The following is a 22,510-nucleotide window of genomic DNA, read 5'->3' on the forward strand; positions in this document are numbered from 1 at the left end:
TGAGCATACAGATTAGAACATTGAGAGGCAATTTGAAGAAATACTTTAGATTTCAATGGCAGATCCACATTCTCTGTATTATGGCTGTTATGTTTGGCTGAGACAATATATGACACACAGGAGCCTGACGTGTCTGTATGGCACTCACTCACACTCACACTCACACACACACACACACACACACACACACAAAACATATGACACAGGAGAATGTCTGAGTCTAAGGATGGATGCAAGCTACAAGATTCAAGAAACAGCAGCGGAAAAGAAGTAAAACTAGGATTTCCATTAGAAATCAGCGTGGCTATTTCATCTAAAATCCTCAAAAATCCTTAATATATTTTGGAAAAGTCAAACTGTTCAAGATTTCATCAAATAAGCAATACCTTGCTATTGTTAAAGAAATACATGAGAATCCCATGTTCTACTGTTGCAGAGGCTTTCTCAGAGCCGGCTGTTCACATAAATTTTGGGGGCGAATACAACTTAGGTGCATACCCGGAGAGATCTTGTGGTGTGATCCACCCTTAGAAAGAGAGTTGACAATAAGGAAAAGAAATGGGTGTACTGGGATTTAATCCACATCACTCCATCTCTTAAAAACAACACTTAAATGGCACTGAAATTTCTGTTTTTTGGCTTCATTGCCAGAAGGAAAGAGAAGGCAGGATTTTTCTTAAGGCTACAAAGAAAGGCAGGCAGGACACAAAAAAATGTAATTCAACTCTTTCCCAACATGTGACACAGACTTAAACTGTTAAAGAACTTATATACACAGATCAACACAGATCAACAGAAGTAAAAAGTATGAGTCCTTTCACTTCACATGACTTGGCTGTGAATTAATTTCCCTAAGGTTCAACAGTCAGCTCTACTCATGAGGTTTATGGAATAGCAGCACCACCTGCTGGTTAAACGAGTGAACACCAACAGAACCCTCATATCGTCCGTGTCCTGCAGAAACCTTTAGCCCCCCCACTGACACCCTGACTTCACCATTTGTCTGCTTTCATCCCACTGTGAGAGGTGACATTTTCTCCAATATATACAACATATTCTGTGGTCCTAAAAATAGGCCGAGCCATTATCAATGTCATAATATAACACATATAAACTGTCAAAAAATGTATGGGCATCAATAGTTGAAAGGAAGAGGGGGGAAAAAAACACTTTGTATATTACAGAACAGTTTTGGTGATACAAGGTTTTTGCAAGACAATGACAATATGCTGTTTTACTCTAATGAAGCCTGAATAGAGCTACCGATAGTTCATCTACTTGGCTGTGTTAACAAACTCCCTGAAACTGCCCAAAATCTACTGATGTGGCACTGCAGGTTAAATGTTGGGTTGGCAAAAGAAAAACATCATTTTTGAGCCTATATAAACATGGGTCACATGGAACTATATATTTTTTTTCTTATTCCATAAATTGAAATTTGAAAAAGTCCTCACAGACAATTAAAATGTGAACAGGAGCCATATAATGGGTAAAATCTTCCAAGTAATATTTCAGTTTGGTGCAGCATTTATAGTCTTGCATATAAGCTCATGACTTCATAACGTGTCTGTACAAAAAGACCCAAATATTGCCCCTAGGTAGCCGGTAATGTCAGAGGCTGACAGCTGACAAAGTCACTTGAGGAGAGCAAATTAAAAACTGATAATGCTGTACCAAAGTGAAATATTGTTGTGCCGATTTGGTTGTTTCGCTCCATATTCCCTTTATCTTAAAAACAGAAAAAAGCCCATGAAACAATAAATACATGCAGAGACACTGACACATATCATTAACAACAAGGATGCATGCCACCATGTGAATAACAGCAGCCGACGCATCATCACAAAAATACAATCTGAAAAATGTGAGTTGTGCTCACTTCAGTCAGACATGCATCAGGTCTCGCTCCTCTCACTTTCACTCTGATGATGTCACCAATTCCTGCCAAGCAAGCGGGCTGCTGGGCCCGAGTTGTGGGGTGTGACTAAGAATTAGCTTCTCCCCCGTTTCCTAAACCCGCCTGTTAGAGGGGAAATGATCAAACCTGAGAGGTGAGAAGAGGACGGTGATGTCAGAAGAGCCTGAGCTGAGTCATGTGGAGTGGAGACTCTGGCTTCAGGTTTTTATGACAAAATGTCCTCTTCTCAGTTTTTTTTTACTTGAAAGTCTGAAATTTCTCAGTTCTGAGTTAAATACATATTACTCCACAGGGCAAAGCAAGGCCATCAAGCTTTAATGCTGGGATGAAGGTGCAGGTCAGACCTGGCAGTATGAAACAGGTGGAGCGATATTCCTCTCTGACTTGTGCAGTCTCTTGCCATCTCTTGTGGACAAGACGTCATAAATTTACACCACACAGGAGTCTCATTTCCTATTCTGGCTGGTCATAATAATATTGCGTGGTCCTGCATCTGCCCCTTAGGGTTTAAAACAAGGGTTATGTAGTGATGCCTGAAGGACTGAAATGATTATCATTAAATAAAGCCGTCACAACGACAATTACATCATACATACATACAGTACATCTGAAATGGGACGTTGGCTTGACAAGTGTTTTTAAAGTAAAAATGGAGTGCAATTTCTCTCAGAAGGCACAATAAATTGGCACAATCCAGCTCAGTTCAATTCTGTTCGGTTCAGTTCAGTTCAGCTGAGATTTGGCCTGCTTGACACCTGGTTGTTTCCAGGCCAGGTTGGACCAGTCATACACCTGATTGGTACAGTTCATTTCTGCTGCTGCTGCTGCTGCTGCTGCTGCTGCTGCTGCTGCCGGAGGCTCTCCAGCAGGATGCGCTTGTGGGCGGGGTCTAAAACTCCCGCCTCCTCGAGGTCCTCCTCAGTGATGTCACTGGAAGAGTGCACAGGATTGGATGAGATACAGGAAACAAGTAAAAGATAAAGAACAGCCAAAACCGAAGCTACAAGGATTTCCAACAACACCTGCAACAAGTCGATAAAATGTACACATGGAAGAAATTAGCAGAGTGAAATTTGTAGTTCTGTTTTTAGTACAACCTATAACACCTGCTAAGACTAATAAAATAAACATGATAACTGACTAAAAACAGTTTAATTCAAAATTCCCATTCCAATTTATTAAAAAAATAGAGCAGTGCATTAACATGTAGCTATAACATCACATGAAAATTAAGTTCATGACAAATACATATCAAATACAAGGGGCCAGAGGACTGAAACAGTATTTCAGAAATGTTATCACAGTACCTGCACAGCTCTCATTAGAATGTCAGTAGTCAAACAAATTGTAATTCCACGCAAACTAAACAGTCTTAGCTCCCACCATGCTTATGTCCTGAAGCTGGAGATCTTGCTCCTCACCATTGGGTCCTCACGTTTTACTTCCACTCACCAGACTGTGTGTGTGCCAGTGTATGTATGTATGTGTGTGTGTGTGTACCTGAGGAACTCCAGGTCATCCCAGCCGTTGTGCAGCAGGCCCTGCTCATACCTCTCCAGTCCAAGCCTCTGGAGCCACTCCCCGACTGAAGACTCGCCCACAGACAGGGAGGAGCTGCTGCTGCCCCACAGCGCCTGCACAGCGGAAACAAACATGACAACAACTGAAACGGTTGCTGTAGCGACATCACACTCCACACGGTGGGTGCTGTAACACTCATACTAGCTATGTTACAGTTATCACTAGGCATTGATAAATATGGTATGCACTACATCCATCCTACTGATGACATTCAGTAAGAAACAAGTTACTGCTGCTGAAGAACAGCAGGATATTTCATGCCACTGTCTCCATTCAGATTACTAACCTTGCTTTTAATTGTTATGCTAGAACTTGGACTGAAATTTGAGACAGGAGGATCCAAGTCTTCTGGTGACACCTGAGTGGTGAGAGCTTGCTTCTTCTAGAGGTTTTACTTGCTATGCTATGGAATGGCTAAATAACAAGGACTAAATCAAAGAGTAATTGTGTGTATTTGGGAGACAGTAATACGTACACCAAAGCAATCGAAAAGAAGCCACAACATAAGCAATCCAAAACGTCGTAGATTCAAGCCATTGTGTTAGTCAATAGCCATGTTCTCCTTAAGCGAAACACCAAACCACTGCCTACTAATTCTATATCATTCTGGACAGGAGCGTAAATTATTTCACATTTTCATTTTACAATATCAACATTTCAAGGTATTGCCCAGTTCTACTACCCACCTCCTCAGGCAGGTCCTCTGCGATGCTCTCTGTGATGGGGTTTCGAGGGGGGAAGGTGCGGCAGGTGTCCAGTCCTAAGCCCAGCCCCTGTCCCCTAAGGTGGGGCGGTGCGGAGGGGGCGCGTGGCGGCTGCCCAGAAAACTCACTCTCGCTCAGTGTCTTTGCCATCTGCAGCACCGAACAAGACTGGTCATCTAGTGCCCCTGCCCCGCCTCCTCCTCCTCCTCTCCTAAAGCCCTCCCCTATGCCAAACTGAGCACCAGGGTTGGCTGCTGGAATCCTGACCTCGGCCACATCTGGGTACGCTGGGCGGGGTTTGGGGAAAGGGGCCTCGGAAACCATCTCCAGGGCTCCTTTGGGGAGAGGGGGTGGGGGGAAGTCAGGAGGGGGTCGATTCAGCGTGCTTCCAACCACTGCTCCTCCTCCCACCTGCACCCCTGTCAGACCAGCGCCTCCATCATCCTCCGAGGGGCCCTCCTCGCTGATGGTGCGGACTGTGTGCCCCGCAGTGGGCCTGCGTGGGTGGGAGGGCACGGAGGCTGCAGTGGGGGGTTTGGTTCGTGCCCCAGCAGGAGGAAGAGGAGCTTTAGCTGTTGGCGGATTGGCAGAGGAAGGCGATGGGAGGAGCTCAGGTGAGAGGGCGGCTGCTGACTGGTTGGGAACCCCCTCAAGGATGTAGTAGGCGGGGTTATTGTAGCTGTTCTTGCTGACAGATGGATCACCGTCTGACGAATCCTGCTTAGACCTTCACAACACACACACACACACACAGAAACAGAACAGCTGTCGATATGACATTCAGTCTGATGCCAAACAAGTTCACACAATGATGTTTAAATCATCCACCGACCGCCCTGCTTTTTGCAATATTGTGCAAAGCTGGTGTCTGTGGTGACACTCCTGTGGTGGTGCTTTGTTGACCTTTAGTGATGCGTTTTGTCTCACCCACACTTCACAGATTCTAATGGACTTGTGTAACTAAAATTATAGAATAGTGAATTATATCATCTAACGATATATATTAGTCGGTGCCGGGGAAAGACTGAGAAGGATTCAAGAAGCCAGATGGCACATCTGGATCAGGATCTCTCCTCATGTCCTCAGGCTGAGTGTGTAAGCATGTGTGTCAGTGTATCGTCCTATTTGTTGCCTCTCTATCATCCTTGTTTGTGTTTTTGTGTTTGGATGCTGTCAAATGTGTAAAGAAAATTCGCATTAATGACTTCACCTGTCCACAGTAAGCACTACGTGTGTGACTGTATGGTTGAAAATCATGTGTTTGATGTGAAGGGTGTGTGTACTTGCTGGTAAATGCATGTATGAGTGTGTGTATACCTTGCAGCGGGGTCCTCCTTGGCACTCCTTTCTCCCTCCTCACTGACCTTCCCCAGCTCTCCTCCTAGCTGTTTTCGAGTCACAGACGGCCTGCACGGAGGAAGCAACACAACAGCACAGAGGTTAGCAGGTGGGACAAAATGCAGCAAACAGCCTAAATAACCTGACAGTATGATTCAAATCCATGACAGTTTAAAGTCTAAATGCTTTTAATGCCACGCAGTCCAGCTAATGGAAATTATGTCAGCACAGGATTAAAAAATAGATCTGACATTTACACCATGTAATTTTGTGCAAGTGTGAATAAAACACAGCAGAAAATGCAAAGTGTAATAGAATATGACGTGAAATTTTGCAACCTATTAAGGCCAAAATCTTGTTTTTTAAAGATAATTATGATATTTCTTCTTGATTAGACAATACAAATTTGGGAGAGAGGTAGAGAGAATGAGAAGAAATGACACGTGACACAAGAGAGAGAATGAGAAGAAATGACACGTGACACAAGAGAGAGAATGAGAAGAAATGACACGTGACACAAACAGATCTACATTTTCATAAAAATTTTTCTTGTTACACAAAACAGATTTGGGGGGGTTATCGTGTGGGCCAATCAAGTCAAATTTAACCGTTAACCTACAAGAACACAGTATTTTATACAGCCAACAGATCGTCAGGAACAGTTCCCTTTGGACAATTTAGAGAGAAATTTTCAAATTGCCACAATTCACCTATGAGCCTCATCCAAACACGATATGAATCGCTGTGATACAAACTCAGAAAACAGAGATCTTGCACCTGGGGTTAGGGTTCTGAGCATATGTCTTCCACTATCATGCTTGCATATTATTTGGTGGGGAGGAAAAACAAAGAAGGGTTCAAGGAGCCAGGGGGCAAATCAGGACTGCACTGTGTACGAACCGGACGAAATGCAATATTAATTTTAAAAGATCATATACTAACTTGACATAATCATGTCCCACTCTGGGAGGCAGGGTGGATTTCCCTTTAGGTCCACCAGCTTCATCTTTGTCCACGCTGATCCACTCTGAAATACAGTGATACAAAATATAAGGTCAAAATGCAACATGCAAAATGTAAACATTATACACCATCGAGTTGGACCATTTGCACAATTCATGTCTGAATTGCAGCACAAACAAACACATTAAGTGCTACCATAGAGTCTCTCCCTGGTTCCCATCCTTTCAGAGGGGACTCGGACCCTCATGGACCCCCTGATGTTTCCTGTCTCCTCCCCACGGTGGGACAGGTAGGTGTGGAATTGCTGCGCTGTGCTGCCAATCATCGACTTCAGAGCCAACACACACTCTCCTGATGGGGCGAAAAACACACACATCATAAAATACGACGTTCCAAACAAGAGTGACTGTCAGGTTGTGGAAGAATTGTGTAGCTAAACAGCTGCAGGCTGAAAGAGGTCCTCCTGAAGAAAAACATGCTTGGCACAAATAATCAAAAGTAAGACAAACAGAGGCTAAACACACAGGTGAAATGCTACCTGTCGGTGAACACATACACCATCGTCTACATTAGGGCTGCCTCCTGAGAGTCAGACTCTGAGTCGACTCTGGAAATTGTGAGTAAGGTACGGCCCCAGTCTACATAAACATGCACAACCCACACAACTACACACACTCCATACCATAGGACTCGTATCCGTCCAGTGACTTCACTGTTAGCAGCAGGTGTTGATCCTGCAGGTACTCGATCTCGGACAGGAGGGGTTTGAGCGTCGTCAGCTGTTTGTTGGACCAGCCCACGCGCAGGAAGTTGACATTATCACTGCTCTGACTGTCGTTCTCATAACTTTTCTTAAACTCTACAGAGAGGGAGAGAGAGGGAGAGAGAGAGAGAGAGAGAGAGAGAGAGAGAGAGAGAGAGAGAGATGAGGGCAAAGCAGTTGGGAGAGAAGAGGGAAAGGAACAAGGGAGAAAAGGATGGAGATTATTTTATGGTACTTGTGCTTTACCCAAAAGTACATGATGGAGAGGAAGGGAGGAGCAACAAAGGTCAAAAAATGGATGCTAGCAAAAAGGTATACTAACTGCCTGAGGGAGACAGACAGAGAGAGAAAAGACAAGAAGGGAGACAAAGATATTATTCTATAATATCAACCAGGCACCAAGCCGTGCCACAGAAATCATTCTTTGTTGGCGTAGCTCTGTATCTCCTGATAAATTTCTGTCAGCTTGTGAGGAAAGACCTGTGTTTATGTATACATATAAGAGAGTAAATCAGTGCACGTGTGCATGCATTCGTGTGCATCTCACCCTCCAGACAAGTGGAGTAGAATTCGATGAAGAACTTGGTTCTACTCGCCGTCTTCACTATGGCCTCGATGCTCTCAAACTCTATGTAGGCCTGCTCCGAAGACTTTGGCAAGCCTGTGCAAAAACGAGTGGCAAGGAATGGAGGGGGGTTACAGGAAGAAAGTGGGAGAGAGTAAAACTAAGTAGGTGGCACACAATGGGATATGTGCATTAGTTATTTACTTGTAAATGTGACATTTTGGCTAAATCAAAGAGAGGAATGGAGAAATGAATAAGTGCATGTGTGCTGGGAACACACTACAGCACCACAAACATTCTTGGATACTGCCATTGTCATTCATAGATTTTTGTTTTTACAAGTAGGGCTCTAACAACATGCAACCCTAAAACTTTTGTAAACATGAACTTGCACACGAATGCAACATGAAACAAAACAATGAAGAAAAACTAAAAACCTGAGTTGGAAAAAACTTGCAGCTGCACACTTTTATTTTCCTTTTTTATGGCATTAAATTATGTCATTCAGCAGAGGCTTTTGTCCAAAGTGACTTACAGTAAATAAATAAATAATTTGTCCACAGTCATCAATTCAACCATATATCACAGTCTTTGTCTCTCATGCACAATACGCATTGGCTACCTCCAGTCTCTGTCTCTTGCAGGAAAATGTCAAATTTTGTCCATGTCATTGTTATGGCCCTGATTAGTTTGGGAGGCATGTGTCCTTAACCCTCATACACTACAAGATTGTCTGTATAAAAAAAAGGATGTGAGAAGAGGGAGGGAGAAAGAGAAAAAGAGAGAGATAGGGAGAGAGGGAGGGTTCTCTCTACTCGTACCTTTCTTGGAGACAAACTGGGATGTCACCCCCACCTCGAAGGTAGCGAACACCGGGGAATGGTCACTGGTCACAATATCATCTGTACAGCCTGACAGACAAAAAAAAAAAAAAAAAAAAAAACAGATATCTTTTAATTTCCCTTGTTGATAAATCATCTAACTGTCATGTAAGTGCAAATGCAGGTGCATCCCACGAGCCGTGTGCCAGCGGTCTCACCATAGGAGTTGCAGACAATGTGTGTTTCTGGGTAGGACTTCCACAAGATCCTGTCACACCAGGACGGAACGTTAGTCCTCATCTGGGACAGACAGAAAAGGGGAAGACAAGGCATTGTTATCGGGACAACTCACAAAAAGAGGAAACAATGGGAGGGAAATTCTGGACAACACAGGCAATTGTGTTTCAGAAATTAGAAATGAATGGCACTGAGAGTATGTGGCCTCAATCTCCCCAAACAGCCAATTTAAAAGGATGGTAGAAACAACCCACCCTAACCAATACTGGATGTTTAGTGTTGATACCGATGCTGACTTGAGAAAAAACTAACAAAAAAAAAAACTTCTGATATCTTATGATACATTGGCTGATATTTTTGTAGCAAGGAATCATCAGATATGATAAAATTATTACATTTCTGGGTTGTTGTTTTTTTTGCTATCTTTAGAGGTCTGAGGGTCTCCAGCTTCTTTTAATTTGAAGAAGGCTCTACCACTCCAGCTAAAGCCCCTAAAAGCTGTTTTACCAGTTGAATAATCAGTTTCCCGTGGTTATGCATCTGACTGGGTGATTGTGATTGGGTTTATTTTCATAAACGTACCCCCGTGGCCTTCTGCTTCTGCCAGACGTACGTGTCCCTGGAGCCACGCTCATAGCGGTACGTGGGCGGGTAAGAGATCTCTTCCTCCGCTGCAAGTAAACAGACACATTCCTTCACTCATCAAAACAAGTAGCAGTTTAGCGTTTTTACATTCGAAAGTCATCAGTGTAATTACTCTAAACAAACAAGAAAACTACCCAGATGATAGGCAGTGTTTGGCGGCCTCTACACTGGACTTAAACGCCATTAAGACTCTTCGGTAAAGCCAAAGAAAAAACAACAAACATGGACAGTGATAACAGAGGCCGAAGGGGGACAAGTGGAAACAGTTACCAAGGGGGTTTATGGGAATTGAGGCCTTACCTTTGAGAAACACTGGAACAAGACCACCGACGTGTAATTTTGACCAGGGTCTCATTTGTTTATAGTAGTTACACTGAGCAATCACAATGAATTGGACCATGATAAAATAATGATTTTAAAAGCTACATGCTGCACATTTAAGAGAAGCTGAGCTGCATCCTTTTGACGTGGATATCACGTGGCCTTCACATGGTTTTCATCTGTTTAATGTCACTATCGTTGTTAATGATAGACTTATATTGGCATTGAAGAAACCAAGAAAGCAAAATATCTCAATGTGCAAGTGAGACTTTAACACTACTTGAGACAATTTAATGACTGTTACAGCCTTCTAAATGCAAAACAGAATTTAATACATTTTTAGACTTTTTGAGGACCTTCTGTTGATATGCACCTTCTGAAACGCCGTCTCACACACAGCAACTTCTTGCTACAGCTGAGATATTTTTAACTATTATTTCCTGGCATTCAAAACATATCCAGCTCTCAGTCCTGTGTGGAGGAACATCCTTTCCGCTGTGCACAATGAGAGAAAGTCGCCTGCACCACCAGGCCGTGTGGCTGGTGGACGTGCAGGCCTACTGACCGAAGCGAAGAAAGACCTTGTTCTTCTCCCTCTCCAGGTTGAGCTGGTCCACCTTCAGCAGCGGCTCAAACTCCTTCCTGTTGATGTAGTTCAGAATCTCCTGGACACACACACACACACACACACACACACACACACACACACACACACAAGACAGTCACATGATGAGACGTCATACAAATCTGCTTTAATTCATCAGTCCATGTCAGTGTGTGTCTGTGTGTGTGCTTTGCTGTACCTGTATGTCCATGTCCAGCCTGTAGTTGAGGTCTCCCAGCCAGAAGAGGTGTGTGAAGCGCAGCGAGATGTCGAAGGAGCTCAGCTGTTTGTCTCCTAGCGACAGCAGCCGCAGGATGTCTAGGTAGTTCTGGTTCCTCCTGCAGGGGTCAAAGGTCACAGGTGGAAAAGAGGTAAAACGGTGGGAAGGTGTGTGTGTGTGTGTGTGTGTGTGTGTGAGACATCTTAAGAGCTGTAAAATATATGTCATGATTCCACTTTTAAAAAAATACCCATTTGAGAGAACATTTTTGTCTCTCCACACAACCGGAAATTGATATTTTAGGGTTAAGAGCAACAGGATATGTGGAGTTAATATTTTTGTGATGGGAAACATTTTAAAAGTGGGATTTGGGGAAGGCATTGCAACAAATGGAGTGTCCTCACAGGTGTGTCTGCGAGTTTGTTTGGGACAGTACCTCGCAATCTTCTCATTCCCTGATGTCAAGTGGCAGTTCACAAAGCCGAAAGACGTGCCATTGAACATGAAGGACACACCCACTGCCCCTTTGTTACCTAGGAAACCATCAACATCACACACTCAGACACAATGACTGACCAGTCTGACTGAGTCTCACAAAATATGTCAAGACATAATGCTGTAAAAAACAATTTAGGACTAACATTAAACTGAGAATTTACAGTTTAAAGAGTTTAAATGTCATTCTGAATTTTAGTGGATATTGCTGTTTTTTTTTTGTCCCATCAAGAGGGAAAAATTTTCACTTTGTCCTTCAGCGATCAAAAAACTGACACATTAGCACACTGTATCACAGAAACTAAAGTGTGCTTGTGACTATTTTGTGATTAACTCTAAGTATTTGTTTCAAAGAATGCAGACTCTTTTAGGTGAACCAAGGGAAATCTTTTCATTATAATATGACAGGCAAAGATAATTTATTTATTTTTAATACCCTCCTAAAGCTGCCCCCAATTCTGCTTCTAGGTACAATACTGCTCCCATTTTATTTTTTCCTTCACACTTGGACGAGGAGAAGAGAGAAGCACCAGCGCTGTGTGCGGTTGTTACCCAGTGTGTTGGCGATGCCCGTCTTGACGCTGGACACTCCCACGTGGCTGATCCGATTCTCATGTTCAGGTTTCACCAGCACAGCAATCTTTATGTTCCACAGCGTCTGCACTGCAATCTGTGTCCAAAAACAACAAAGAGAATGAGGAACCTCTGTGTGCATGGTCTTCCTCTCTTCACAGTGACACAGACAGCCACTGTGATACTGAGCAGCATCCTCTTTTTACAAAAGTCCAGGACCCCAGTTTGTCTCCACTGCTCTAAAAGCCTTTAAGCTCCTCATAAATCTTCATGACTGAACTGCATTTGACTGGTGAAACAAATTCAGAGCATAACTAATCTAGTCAAGACATTTAATATTTAGAAGCAGTTAAAATCTATAAAGTCTCATTTGTGTCTTCCCTTTCCCCTCACCGGTTTATAGTCCAGTTCTGTCTGTTCCTTCAGCGTGGTGCGGAGGGACTCCACCCACTCCCGATCACACACCGAGTTTTCTTGGGTTCCGAACACATACAGGTCATGGGGGATGGTGACCGTCATCTCGTCCAGGGTCTTCCCCAGGCCGCGGCACAACACCCACGAGGCCACAGACTTGGGTGCAGGTACCGAGCCTGCAGACAAAGGCCAAGATGGAAACTTCTCATCAAACATACTAATATACACAGTCTTTAAAAAAAAAAAACACAACACAGATATATCAAAGTATTCATGTTTCTGGTTTGGGAACACACATGCATTTGTGTCACTTTTTTGCTTAAATAAATTGTCTCATGTGAATATGTTGCTGTTTACATACAAGGTGTGTTTTTTTTTTTTATTTTAAATAAGAAAATAAGAACAATTTAAAATCAATAGCCATACATGCATATTCTTTTCTTCTGGCTCTTGTCCTGAAATCGCCCACCCCTCCCCTGCCAATCAAATGGATGTGCATTGCCTCTCTACCTCACATACCACCAGCTCAGATTGTGATTTGTTAGTTTCAATCTGCTGATATCTAACCAGCATCAGACACTGGCACCATTGTCCCCTCATCCTCTGCGTAACAAGCAGACAAGATCAAAAGAGCCTTTCCAGACTCTAGAGAAACAGCCTCTCGATGTTAGTTGTGCTAATAACACCCAGGCAGCCATTAACGAAAAAGTATTTCTGATCAATAGCTGGTGTTGTGTGGGTGTTTATGGCTTCATGTCCCACCCATGTTCCAGGTGCCGATGAAGACTGAAATCATGTCCGGCTCGTCCTGGTTGGAATGTTTGTTTTTCATCAGCTGCAGCAGCTGGCAAAACGCCTCCCGCTTCTGAAACACACACACACACACACACACACACACACACACACAAGTAAACCAGTCAGCCCAGTGGTCACTGCTGTTCATAACTGCTTCTCTTGTTATCCATCAGCTGAAAACCAATATAAACCAGTATGAGCCACTATGAGCTCAGACGCCACAAGTTGAAATATTCTGCAGTAATCTGAGCTTTGGGAACAATGTGAACATCTCCGCAGCTCCCCAGGGCCTCGGTGGAAAGTGAGTCTCCACCCACAAAGGGAGATTTGTATATGAGTCATCGGCCAGCATGACCTGAGCCACAGATCTCAGACGTGTCGCTGTCCTGTGTCTGATTAGGAATATACAAATAAAAAGGAATAAGTGAGAGCATTTCCTGGATGGATGTGTATTCCATTGTAATGTTGGCGTTCACATCGACATATTCTGACCACCTCGGTGTGTGTATGTGTGCGTACGATAGTGTGTGCCTGTGTTTGCTGGCATGTACACATGTACGCTTGTAATGCGAGTTCTTGTGTGTGCATCTGACAGTATGTTTGTGGTAGTTATGAGCGTGTGTGGTAATATATTTACTAATGTGTGCGTATTCATGTGTGTGTCTCTGTGTGCACCGACCTTGGCGCTAGCAAAGATGAAGTCTTTCCTCTGGCTCTTGTCCTTTTCCTTCTCAAACACAATGCCCAGTTTATTCTGTACCCGCTGAGACTTGATCAGCTGACGGACTGAGAGGGAGAGACAGAGGCAGACCGAGGGAAGAGAGACAGTGAGGGAGGGGGGGCGGAGTTAGGAACAGGGAGCGGAAATAAGAGCGGGAAAGCAAAGACAAGCAGTTTGGTGAGAGAGGGAGAATCAAAGAGGGGGCAAAAGAGACAAGGCACATGTGAGAGTGGGAGAGAAAATTAAAATACAGAATGTCAACAGGCCACAGAGCCATAAATTCTTCAGCTATCTATCTTTTTATTGCCTCATTACCTCAGCTGTATCTCAAACAAATATTATAGCAGGACTTTACAGGCCCAGTAAGATTTAGTCCCACACCCTGGAGACCAGACACATTAGCAAAACTCATTCAGGCTTGTCTGGGTAACCTTTTTCCTTTCGGCAATTATGATTTTGACAAAACACCATTACACCCAGAGGTTATGATCCGAACTGAATGCACTGCGAAAAATCCAGTCAGCGCTGTAATCTCATTTGTTAAAATCCATTCGGGACAAAAAAAAACAAACAAAAAAAAAAAACAACTAACCAATTCGAGGTAGCAAGGTAGCTACAGTAATTTAGCTGTTTCTTTCTTTTTCTTTTTTATGCATAGTCTGGGTACACTGCTAAACTGAACTACTCCTTGGGGATAAATAAAGTTGTCTGAGTCTGAGTCTGAGGAAAAAAAATTTGCCAAGTCATTTGAGTGTTCATTTTGGTTTACTGGTTAAGGTTAGGGTTAGGCAAAAGGATGTTAATGGCTAAGATTTCCACTTTCATTTCTATTTCTATTCATTCATAAAACACTTGTGGTGACTTGTCATCATATAACACTTCCTTATTGAACTGTTCCCATAGTCATTATTTGACTCAATCAAGCGATTGGCTAATGCTCAAAGCCCCGCATGTTGACAATAAATTTGGGGAAACTGCTTTTAGTTTTTGTGCTGCACACACTTGGAACATTTTCCAGAGCACGCTAAAACTGAACACAATTGTACCTACAGGTCCAATTTATACTAATTTTTTTTTTTCATATTTTAAAGACATACAAAACAAACAATACTACCACACAATATTGACACTAATCTAGACAAGCACAAAAGACTAACCGCACAAAACCAGACAAAACAAAACATGTCAGAGTGATACAGATTGGCAGAGGACAAAAATCTGTCTTTTTTTTTTAAACTCAAAAAATTAGTATAAATTAAAAAATTTATAGTAATTTTTTGAGTTTATTCATTCTGTTTTTAACTGTACTCTCGAGATCACTGAAAATGAAGGCATGCCCTCAGTGATCCTTGCAATTTAAATAAAGGTCGAATGAATGAATTTAAAAAAATAACTTAGGGAACGGTTGTCGAGAACGAACACAAGTCAATTAGCTAATGATTTTGCCATGCTCACAAAAAAATATATATATTTCTTATTGTAGCTCCATCTCACTAGTCCTTTACTGTGACAGCATCGGAGCCTCACACATGAGTGTGAACGTGACTGGAAGCAAAATGGATGAAGAACTGAATCTGAGTTGAGTTCTGTCTGAGCACAAAGTTTTTTACCTGATGTTTAAGTTACCTAGACAAACTTTAATGGTGCTATTTTCATGACCCGGCTGAAACTGGCCTGCGGTCCATTTTGAGTCTGATAGTGTTGGGAAATACTGGGATATGAGTGTGTAGAGCATGTTTGTGTGTGTGTTTCTCACTCTTGTCGTGTGTGAAGGTGGTCCAGTCCTCCTGGCTGTCCTTCACCTTCTTCATCACCACCAGTCTTCCTCCCTCCACGTCCACCGACAGCGTGTGCTTCTGGCTCTTGCCGATCTTTGTCAGTTCTGCCAAGTAGACATCCAGCTTCACCTGTTGTGACACAGGGGAGAGAGATTAAACACACACACACACACACACACACACACACACTCAGTCACACTCATACAGAAAGGGTGTGCCAAAAGTACAGCTGTACATTTATTAAAGAGTAGTCCTTGTGTGTATGCGTGTGCGTGTGTGTGTGTGTGTGTGTGTGTGTGTGTGTGTGTGTGTGTATGTGTGTACACATCTTGCATATCCCCTCACCAGCAGGGGTCTCCAAAGCGAGCTCTCACACTCAGCTGATACGTTTCCATCTATTGCATCGACTGACTGTTAAATCTCCATCAAGTGTATTTGATTTGGCTGCCAAAATTACATATTTCAAAATTTTTGAAAGAATAATAATAAAAAAAACAACACTTTATTTAGATGATCACACATCATTTACTTGGTTCTTTGGATTCTATTGTTGGCAGGCAGCGCTCAAATTTTGCTCCATCTGTCACAAATTTTAGCAATAAGATAATAAGTTCTGTGGAACTTTTTTGTGGTCTTGTTAAACTTTATTATTCTCTTTTAATCTGTGGAAACAGCGAACATTGTATATAGAATGAAAAATTGATATTATGGTGATAGTATGCTTATTATTGGATATTATGGTCAAGTTTTTTTTTTTTTTTTTTTTTTTTTTTAAATAGAGGCTGACAAAATTCCATGATATTCCATAACTTGTCCCAAGAATTTATTGGCTTCTGTGACTTTCCCTGATATTCCCAACTTTGCAGATATTCCCTTACGTGTGGGAATTCAGCTTTATGTACTTTTAAAAGTAAGACTTAACATTTTCCATTAAAATGTTTACTCAAAGACTCAGAGTAAATGTATTTTGACATTTTGGTCATATAAACCTCGACTGAGCCTGACTGTGTGTCAGCTGACAGATCTAGTCCCTCCCTTCCTAACTAATCGCTGCATCATGACAACACCGCACTTCCCGTGCAAACAGGAAGTTCCTGAGAGGAGGACCAACCAAACCAGCAGAAAATGCCGTCTTGACTGACATCCAATACTCCCCTGATATCTCTCCTCACTCACTGTCTCTCCTTTTCCTTCTTGCTCTTTTTATATTTTCTTCCCATCCCAGCCTCCCCTCACTCTTCATGCTTTTCATCTGATATCAGATCAGAATCAGAAACAGAAATACTTTATTGATCCCAGAAGGGAAATTGGGTTTATGGGTTTATATCTCCTCTCTTCACTCCTCTGACTGTCCCCTTCTTTTCATCCACAGTCTCTTTCTTTCTCTATCTCTCCCACTTTGCAGCTTCTGCCTGACTGAGGAGTTTCCATGAGTCACAAGTTACCACAAACATACTGAGACTCACCTGTGAGGGAACTGAGAAGCAAAGCAAAGCCACTGCTGGTTTCAATAGGCAGTAAATTAACTGTTACTTACACAGCTTTTACTTTATAAACCAATTATATGCCCTAAATGCACATCCCAAAAACCTTAAAACCTATGCACTTACAAAATAGAACTACAGCAACCCAATAATAACGGTTACTAGACAAATACTTATATGATAAAACTGTATGATAGTATGATAAGGCCACTTTGACAATACCACAGGAAGTGCACAGCAAACATTCCTGTGAGTCCTGTCACACAGAGACTGAGCTGGTATATTCCCTGGAAAGTGAAATGACACTACAATCTCTTGTCAATCCCTTTTGAAACCATGCCTCAGTAGCAGCACTTATTAAACAGAAATCATTGATGGAAGCATTAAAGCACTTTCTTTGTAATCCCATTTTGACAAAAAAAAAAAACAAAAAAACAACCCTCCTTCACAACAATCGCCCAGTGGAAGTACTCTTTTCCTCTGCTTCCTAACCCTCTCAAACACCAGGAAATAAGCGAACTGGTGATTTTGACAAATATCTGCACTTCTTCAGTCGTAACGAATTATTCCAGAGTGTTGATATGAGGGCTTCTAGTTTCTTTTCAGCTAAACTGAAGCATTTCTCAGGTCGATCTTGCCTACTAAATAAAGGGTGACTTCCACTTCCGCTACTGAGACACTTCCTGGAAAGGTCAAAAGTTAGGAATGCATGACATCATCGCTGCCTCCTTAGCTGACCTCACATCTCCCCCGAGGGACCCGCCCACTGCCAGTGAGTGAGTGTATGTGTGTGTGTGTGTGTGTGTGAGCGAGTGTACCTCAAAGGCCTGCACAGGGATAGCTTTGCTGTGACGCATGGAGAGAGGGGGCGAGCAAGGAGACGTCAAACTGATGTCCTGCAGCGCCTTGAGAGCCTGAGAGGAGGTGTGGGGGTTAAGGGGGAGAAAATGACACGAGTTAGAGGAGCTAAGGCAGAATGTGGAGAAAAAGATGGACGAGAGGGGAGAGTCAGAGGCAGAATGTTTTCGCTTTCAGTGTTTGTGTCAACAAGGAAACAATTTCCCATTTTCTAGATGTGATCTAGCAGGAACAGAAAAGGTGGAGCCATGAGTCAAGAGATTTTGGCTGATTGTGCTGCAGCCATTTCCTCCCTGGCAAGCTGAGCCTCACTCACCCATGAGGTCCATACAGAGGGGCTTTGGCCTATTACTAAAACAGACCTGGGTCACGCTGCATTTGTGAATCAGCCTTAGAGTACAAAAAGGGTGAGACTAAGAGCATTAGCCTCCACCTGGCTTTCCAAGTAGATAAAATAAAAACGTGGCTATTAAATGCAAATACTATTTGACTCTGGTCCATGGTGGCCACAATTATAAACTTAAAAACAACATATAAAGTTTAAAGGTTGGTAAATAATTGGCCGCCTGTTGCACCAGCAATGCGTAGGTTTGAGCACAAGTTTGGGTGCAAAGTCGACACTAAATCCTACGTTGTAACAAGTTAGTTTCAGACTAATGTCTTGTCTTTGTTCAGCTGCAGAAGTAGCACCTTTGATAGGTTCAAGTTGTAACAGAGGTGTGGTGACACTTCATAACAACATATACAAGAACAAACAACCTTCATGCTGCTGTAAAGCCTTCGTGGTTCAGCCGAGATCGAAACTGCTGTATTTGTTTAGAGGTTAGATGTTGTTTTACCAGCCATTTGGTCATTTAAAGGCAGACTGTGCAGTTTCAAATGGGAGGGCACACCACTGTGTTTACTAAGGTTAATGTTGAGGCTGAGCAAGGAAAAACTCTTCAGCTTCATGCCAAGAATAATAACCCACAGAATTAATGTTACACTATTAAATGCCTGTCTGGAATCTAATGTTTTGGTGTCAAATGTGCACAAAAACATAAACAGCGCAGGGAAATGCAATTATATATTTGGTTATGATGGGGTAGAAGAGCTGTCCTGAACTCCTGAGGCATTTCTGTTCTGTTGTTGTAAGAAATGAGCTGGGGTGCCCTCAAAGAGCACAGTCTGCCTTTAAGCTGAAAATTCCTTGTGACATTGAACGCATCATGAAAACTAGTCATCAAGCATATCAAAAGGATGCAATCCATTTTAAATATATATTTATTGATCAAATCGTGATGTGCATGCATCAAAAGAAAAAATAAGATCACAGAGAATGCATGGCCAGTGTAAACAGGGAGAAATCGTTCCTCCGAATCATGAATTAACAGTCTCTGTAGACTTTGCAGTTGTTCTACCGTGTTAATGGTTGATTTAGGGATGATGTCACACCCAGTAGGGGGTAAGTGTACATTTTAAATGTTATCTTAACTCTACACTGAAACTAACTTCATGGTGCAACTGTTTTTTATAAAGTTATAGTGTAAATCCATCCCTTATCTTCAAAATAAGTTACATTCAAACTTAAATGGTGCAACAGGCTGCAGACGTCAAACAGAGGCAAATCTAAAATGACACGTCACTGAGCACGATGTGGCTGGGTGTGTTTGGCCTTGCAGTTTGAAACCAGGATCAACACTGGTTCTGATGGCACTGAACTCCCCCCCTCCCGCCTCCCTCTCCTCCACATGTTGTGTTAACCTCAGGCCACAGGCAGAGAGGGGCTCCCGCTGTGTCCCTCCCCAGCCTGGACGCATCACGCTGGGCTACAGATGCAGCCAGCAGGGCTTCTGGACAGATGATCCATCAGATGGAGAGGGTTATGTAAACTAAACGTCTCCAACTAACAGCTGTGTGTGTAAGTGTGTGTCTGAGCAAGGGAGGGGAAAAGAGAGCAAGGGAGAAAGAGAGAAAAAGAAAGAGGGAGAAGGAGAGAGCACATAAGCAGGTTTGTGTCTTCACTTGTCTGAATGTGTGTACCTTCTTCTCTATGGAGGAGAGCAGGTCTTTAAGGATCGCCAGCTTGGTCACAAGATTCTCCAACTCCTGGTCTCCACCCTGATTCACTGACTGAAAGAGAACACACACACACACACACAGACACACAGACACACACACACACACACACACACACACACACACACACACACACACACACACACACACACACACACACACACACACACACACACACACACACACACACACACACACACACACACACACACACAGATTAGATTCAGTCCAAATAGCAGGCACGGAAAAGACAGAATAGGAGAAAATTGATAGAGAAGGGATGACACGAAAAGGACCCTAAAACTGGAACTGATCACAAACATTCTCTCATTCCAAATGAATAGGAGCTGTGTGGCCAAAACAGAGATGGAGTGCTCTCCAGCCCATTGAGCCAAAAAGACTGGACAACTAAAAATTTGGGTTCTGATGTGTGAAAACGACACGATTCAATGGATGCACCAATCAGGATCATTAGGAGCTATTTCTGTGTTGTAACTGTGTCGTCAAGCCACCGAGCTGACTGGCGAGTGTAATTATGCTTTTCAGCTTTTCATCAGTAACAACGCGCCATGTAAAACAGCACAGACAGCGTAAATAGATCACTGCACAGTGTTTAACAAACTGCATGCAGTTGTCAACCTGACCACGTGGAAATTAATCAAAGCTGTTCATTCAAGCAATTACATGCGAGTCGGTTTTTGATAACTGGTGAGCCTGTTCACCTGTGGCTCTCAGAAGTGCATGGAAAAGGTTTTCAACTGAGGCAACAGAGACTCTGCTTTTCGTCAAACATTTTAAACTGTTTCAAATCATAAAGAAATGAAATGCCGAGGCCTCTCTGTGGCGTGCTCCTCGCAGGTCTGACATTAAGGCCACGTAAAGAATGGATGGGCCTGTTCTCTGTGTAAAACAACAAAGACTGTCTTCAATTGCTGTCAAATGACACGAGCATAAATAGCAAGTAAAGGTCAGTTGAAACGTAATCAGCTGATCACTGATGACCTTTTCGATTATGGTTGATGGCCGTTGGATCAGTGCATTCTGATCCGTTTTTTTAGATGCTGCTTTTCTAAACCTTTCCCTGGATGTTTACATATTGTTCCTTGGTAGTTTTTATGATGATAAGGCTAATGATGAATCCTCTTTAAACCCTACTGCATGGTTTTCAAAGGTGTCTGTGGTCAATCTGATTATAAGGCAGCTTTTCTCAGCTTTCTTCTTACATGTTGACGTTTTGGAGATTCCATTTTGTTTGACATCTACACACAGAAATCCAAGAGGAAAGGTTTGGTTTATAAAACTGTACAACACAAACCACAAAACAAAATATGGATCAATTAAATACAAATGTTAAAGAAGACAACATGAATCATGACAAAGATGTAAACACAGCACTCAAAGGAAAACAAATAAAAAGATATACACACACACACACTCCTTTGTTTGCATTACCCTTGTGATACAACATTTCTCCTATAAGTGTGAGTATGTATGACTGCAGCGTGACTATGTCTGGCAAAAGCTTTTTTCTCATGCTCTCCAATGCACTCCTGACCAGTGTGTGTGTGGGTGTGTGTGTGTGGGTGTGAGAGAGAGAGAGAGAGAGAGAGAGGAAGAGGTTGTTGGGCTTGAATGTACAGTTTGACTCTGGAAAGACAGGAAGTTCAAAAATGCCTCATCTTGCCTTCATTCTACACACACACACACACACACACACACACACACACACACACACACACACACACACACACACACACACACACACACACACACACCCAGAGATGTACCTGTTGGATCATCTTGGAGACCATGAAGGCGCTCTGCTGATCAAACACTTTGGACAGGATCTCCAGACCGGACAGAACCTTATCCACCTCCCTGCGGGGAAACACAGGGGAAAAAACATTTGTTTGTTTGTGTGTGTGTGCGTGTGTGTCAGGCTCGATTACTATGCTCCCGTCTCAGTTTGGGTTCAGACAAAAATACGTGTCCCGATCCACACTCTAATCCCCACACATTTATACATTTAAGATGAAAAAACAGGCAACTCTGCAAACATGCACAACAGAAACTAGGAGCCTTAGAGGGGAAAATCCTTCTCCTGCATCTGGTCTAAAAGATGAAAAGATGTTTTAGTGTATTATAGCCTGTTATTTGGAGACACTTTGGTTTTAAATCAGATGACAACAGACGGATGTATTTCTTATTTGATTTTTGTTGACGAGGACAACAATGAGGGTACACCAGTGAGCATTAAGGTAAGCCTTGAAGTCATATTCAGTTCAATTATTCATTTATTGTGGACACATTTTTATTTATCTTTCTTTTTACTGATTATCTCATGACATTTTCTTCTTCCTCTTTTTTATTATTTTTGGGCATTTCTGCTTTATGAGACAGTCACAGCAGAGAGAGACAAGAAACAGAGGCCAGAGAGGGGGGATGAGACTGGGCCAGACTCAAACCCAGGCCACTTAGCCTCAATATTACATGGCACGCCCTCTACACAGTGAGCCACCGGGGCGCCTGACATTTCCTTCTTTTAATTTGATTTTACGTTGTTGATCTGCACAACTACGGTGCACTTTGTAACCTCGGCATGATTGTAGACGAGGGTCTTTCGCTCAATGTGTCCTCCGAGGATTAAATAAACG

The 22,510-nt window shown here is 42.7% G+C and overlaps 1 protein-coding gene across 1 annotated transcript in view; it reads right to left on the reverse strand.

The window, feature by feature from the left end:
- Positions 1 to 1,417: 1,417 nt before the first annotated feature.
- Positions 1,418 to 22,510, reverse strand: part of inppl1a (inositol polyphosphate phosphatase-like 1a) — a 39,971-nt gene continuing 18,878 nt past the window's right edge. The window contains exons 6-27 of the mRNA XM_030067936.1: positions 21,644 to 21,734; positions 19,821 to 19,910; positions 17,759 to 17,854; positions 15,435 to 15,585; positions 13,637 to 13,743; positions 12,925 to 13,027; positions 12,142 to 12,338; positions 11,728 to 11,845; positions 11,117 to 11,213; positions 10,660 to 10,798; positions 10,422 to 10,521; positions 9,473 to 9,561; positions 8,872 to 8,953; positions 8,654 to 8,743; positions 7,815 to 7,928; positions 7,187 to 7,363; positions 6,700 to 6,855; positions 6,484 to 6,568; positions 5,521 to 5,610; positions 4,186 to 4,930; positions 3,419 to 3,552; positions 1,418 to 2,848 (exon numbers count right to left, since the gene is read on the reverse strand). Coding sequence (XP_029923796.1) covers positions 2,725 to 2,848; positions 3,419 to 3,552; positions 4,186 to 4,930; positions 5,521 to 5,610; positions 6,484 to 6,568; positions 6,700 to 6,855; positions 7,187 to 7,363; positions 7,815 to 7,928; positions 8,654 to 8,743; positions 8,872 to 8,953; positions 9,473 to 9,561; positions 10,422 to 10,521; positions 10,660 to 10,798; positions 11,117 to 11,213; positions 11,728 to 11,845; positions 12,142 to 12,338; positions 12,925 to 13,027; positions 13,637 to 13,743; positions 15,435 to 15,585; positions 17,759 to 17,854; positions 19,821 to 19,910; positions 21,644 to 21,734 — 3,175 coding nt within the window. The 3' untranslated portion in view covers positions 1,418 to 2,724. The remainder of the gene's footprint in view (positions 2,849 to 3,418; positions 3,553 to 4,185; positions 4,931 to 5,520; positions 5,611 to 6,483; positions 6,569 to 6,699; positions 6,856 to 7,186; positions 7,364 to 7,814; positions 7,929 to 8,653; positions 8,744 to 8,871; positions 8,954 to 9,472; positions 9,562 to 10,421; positions 10,522 to 10,659; positions 10,799 to 11,116; positions 11,214 to 11,727; positions 11,846 to 12,141; positions 12,339 to 12,924; positions 13,028 to 13,636; positions 13,744 to 15,434; positions 15,586 to 17,758; positions 17,855 to 19,820; positions 19,911 to 21,643; positions 21,735 to 22,510) is intronic.

The sequence above is a fragment of the Myripristis murdjan genome, chromosome 13 (genome assembly GCF_902150065.1).
Source record: "Myripristis murdjan chromosome 13, fMyrMur1.1, whole genome shotgun sequence".
NCBI lineage: Eukaryota > Metazoa > Chordata > Actinopteri > Holocentriformes > Holocentridae > Myripristis > Myripristis murdjan.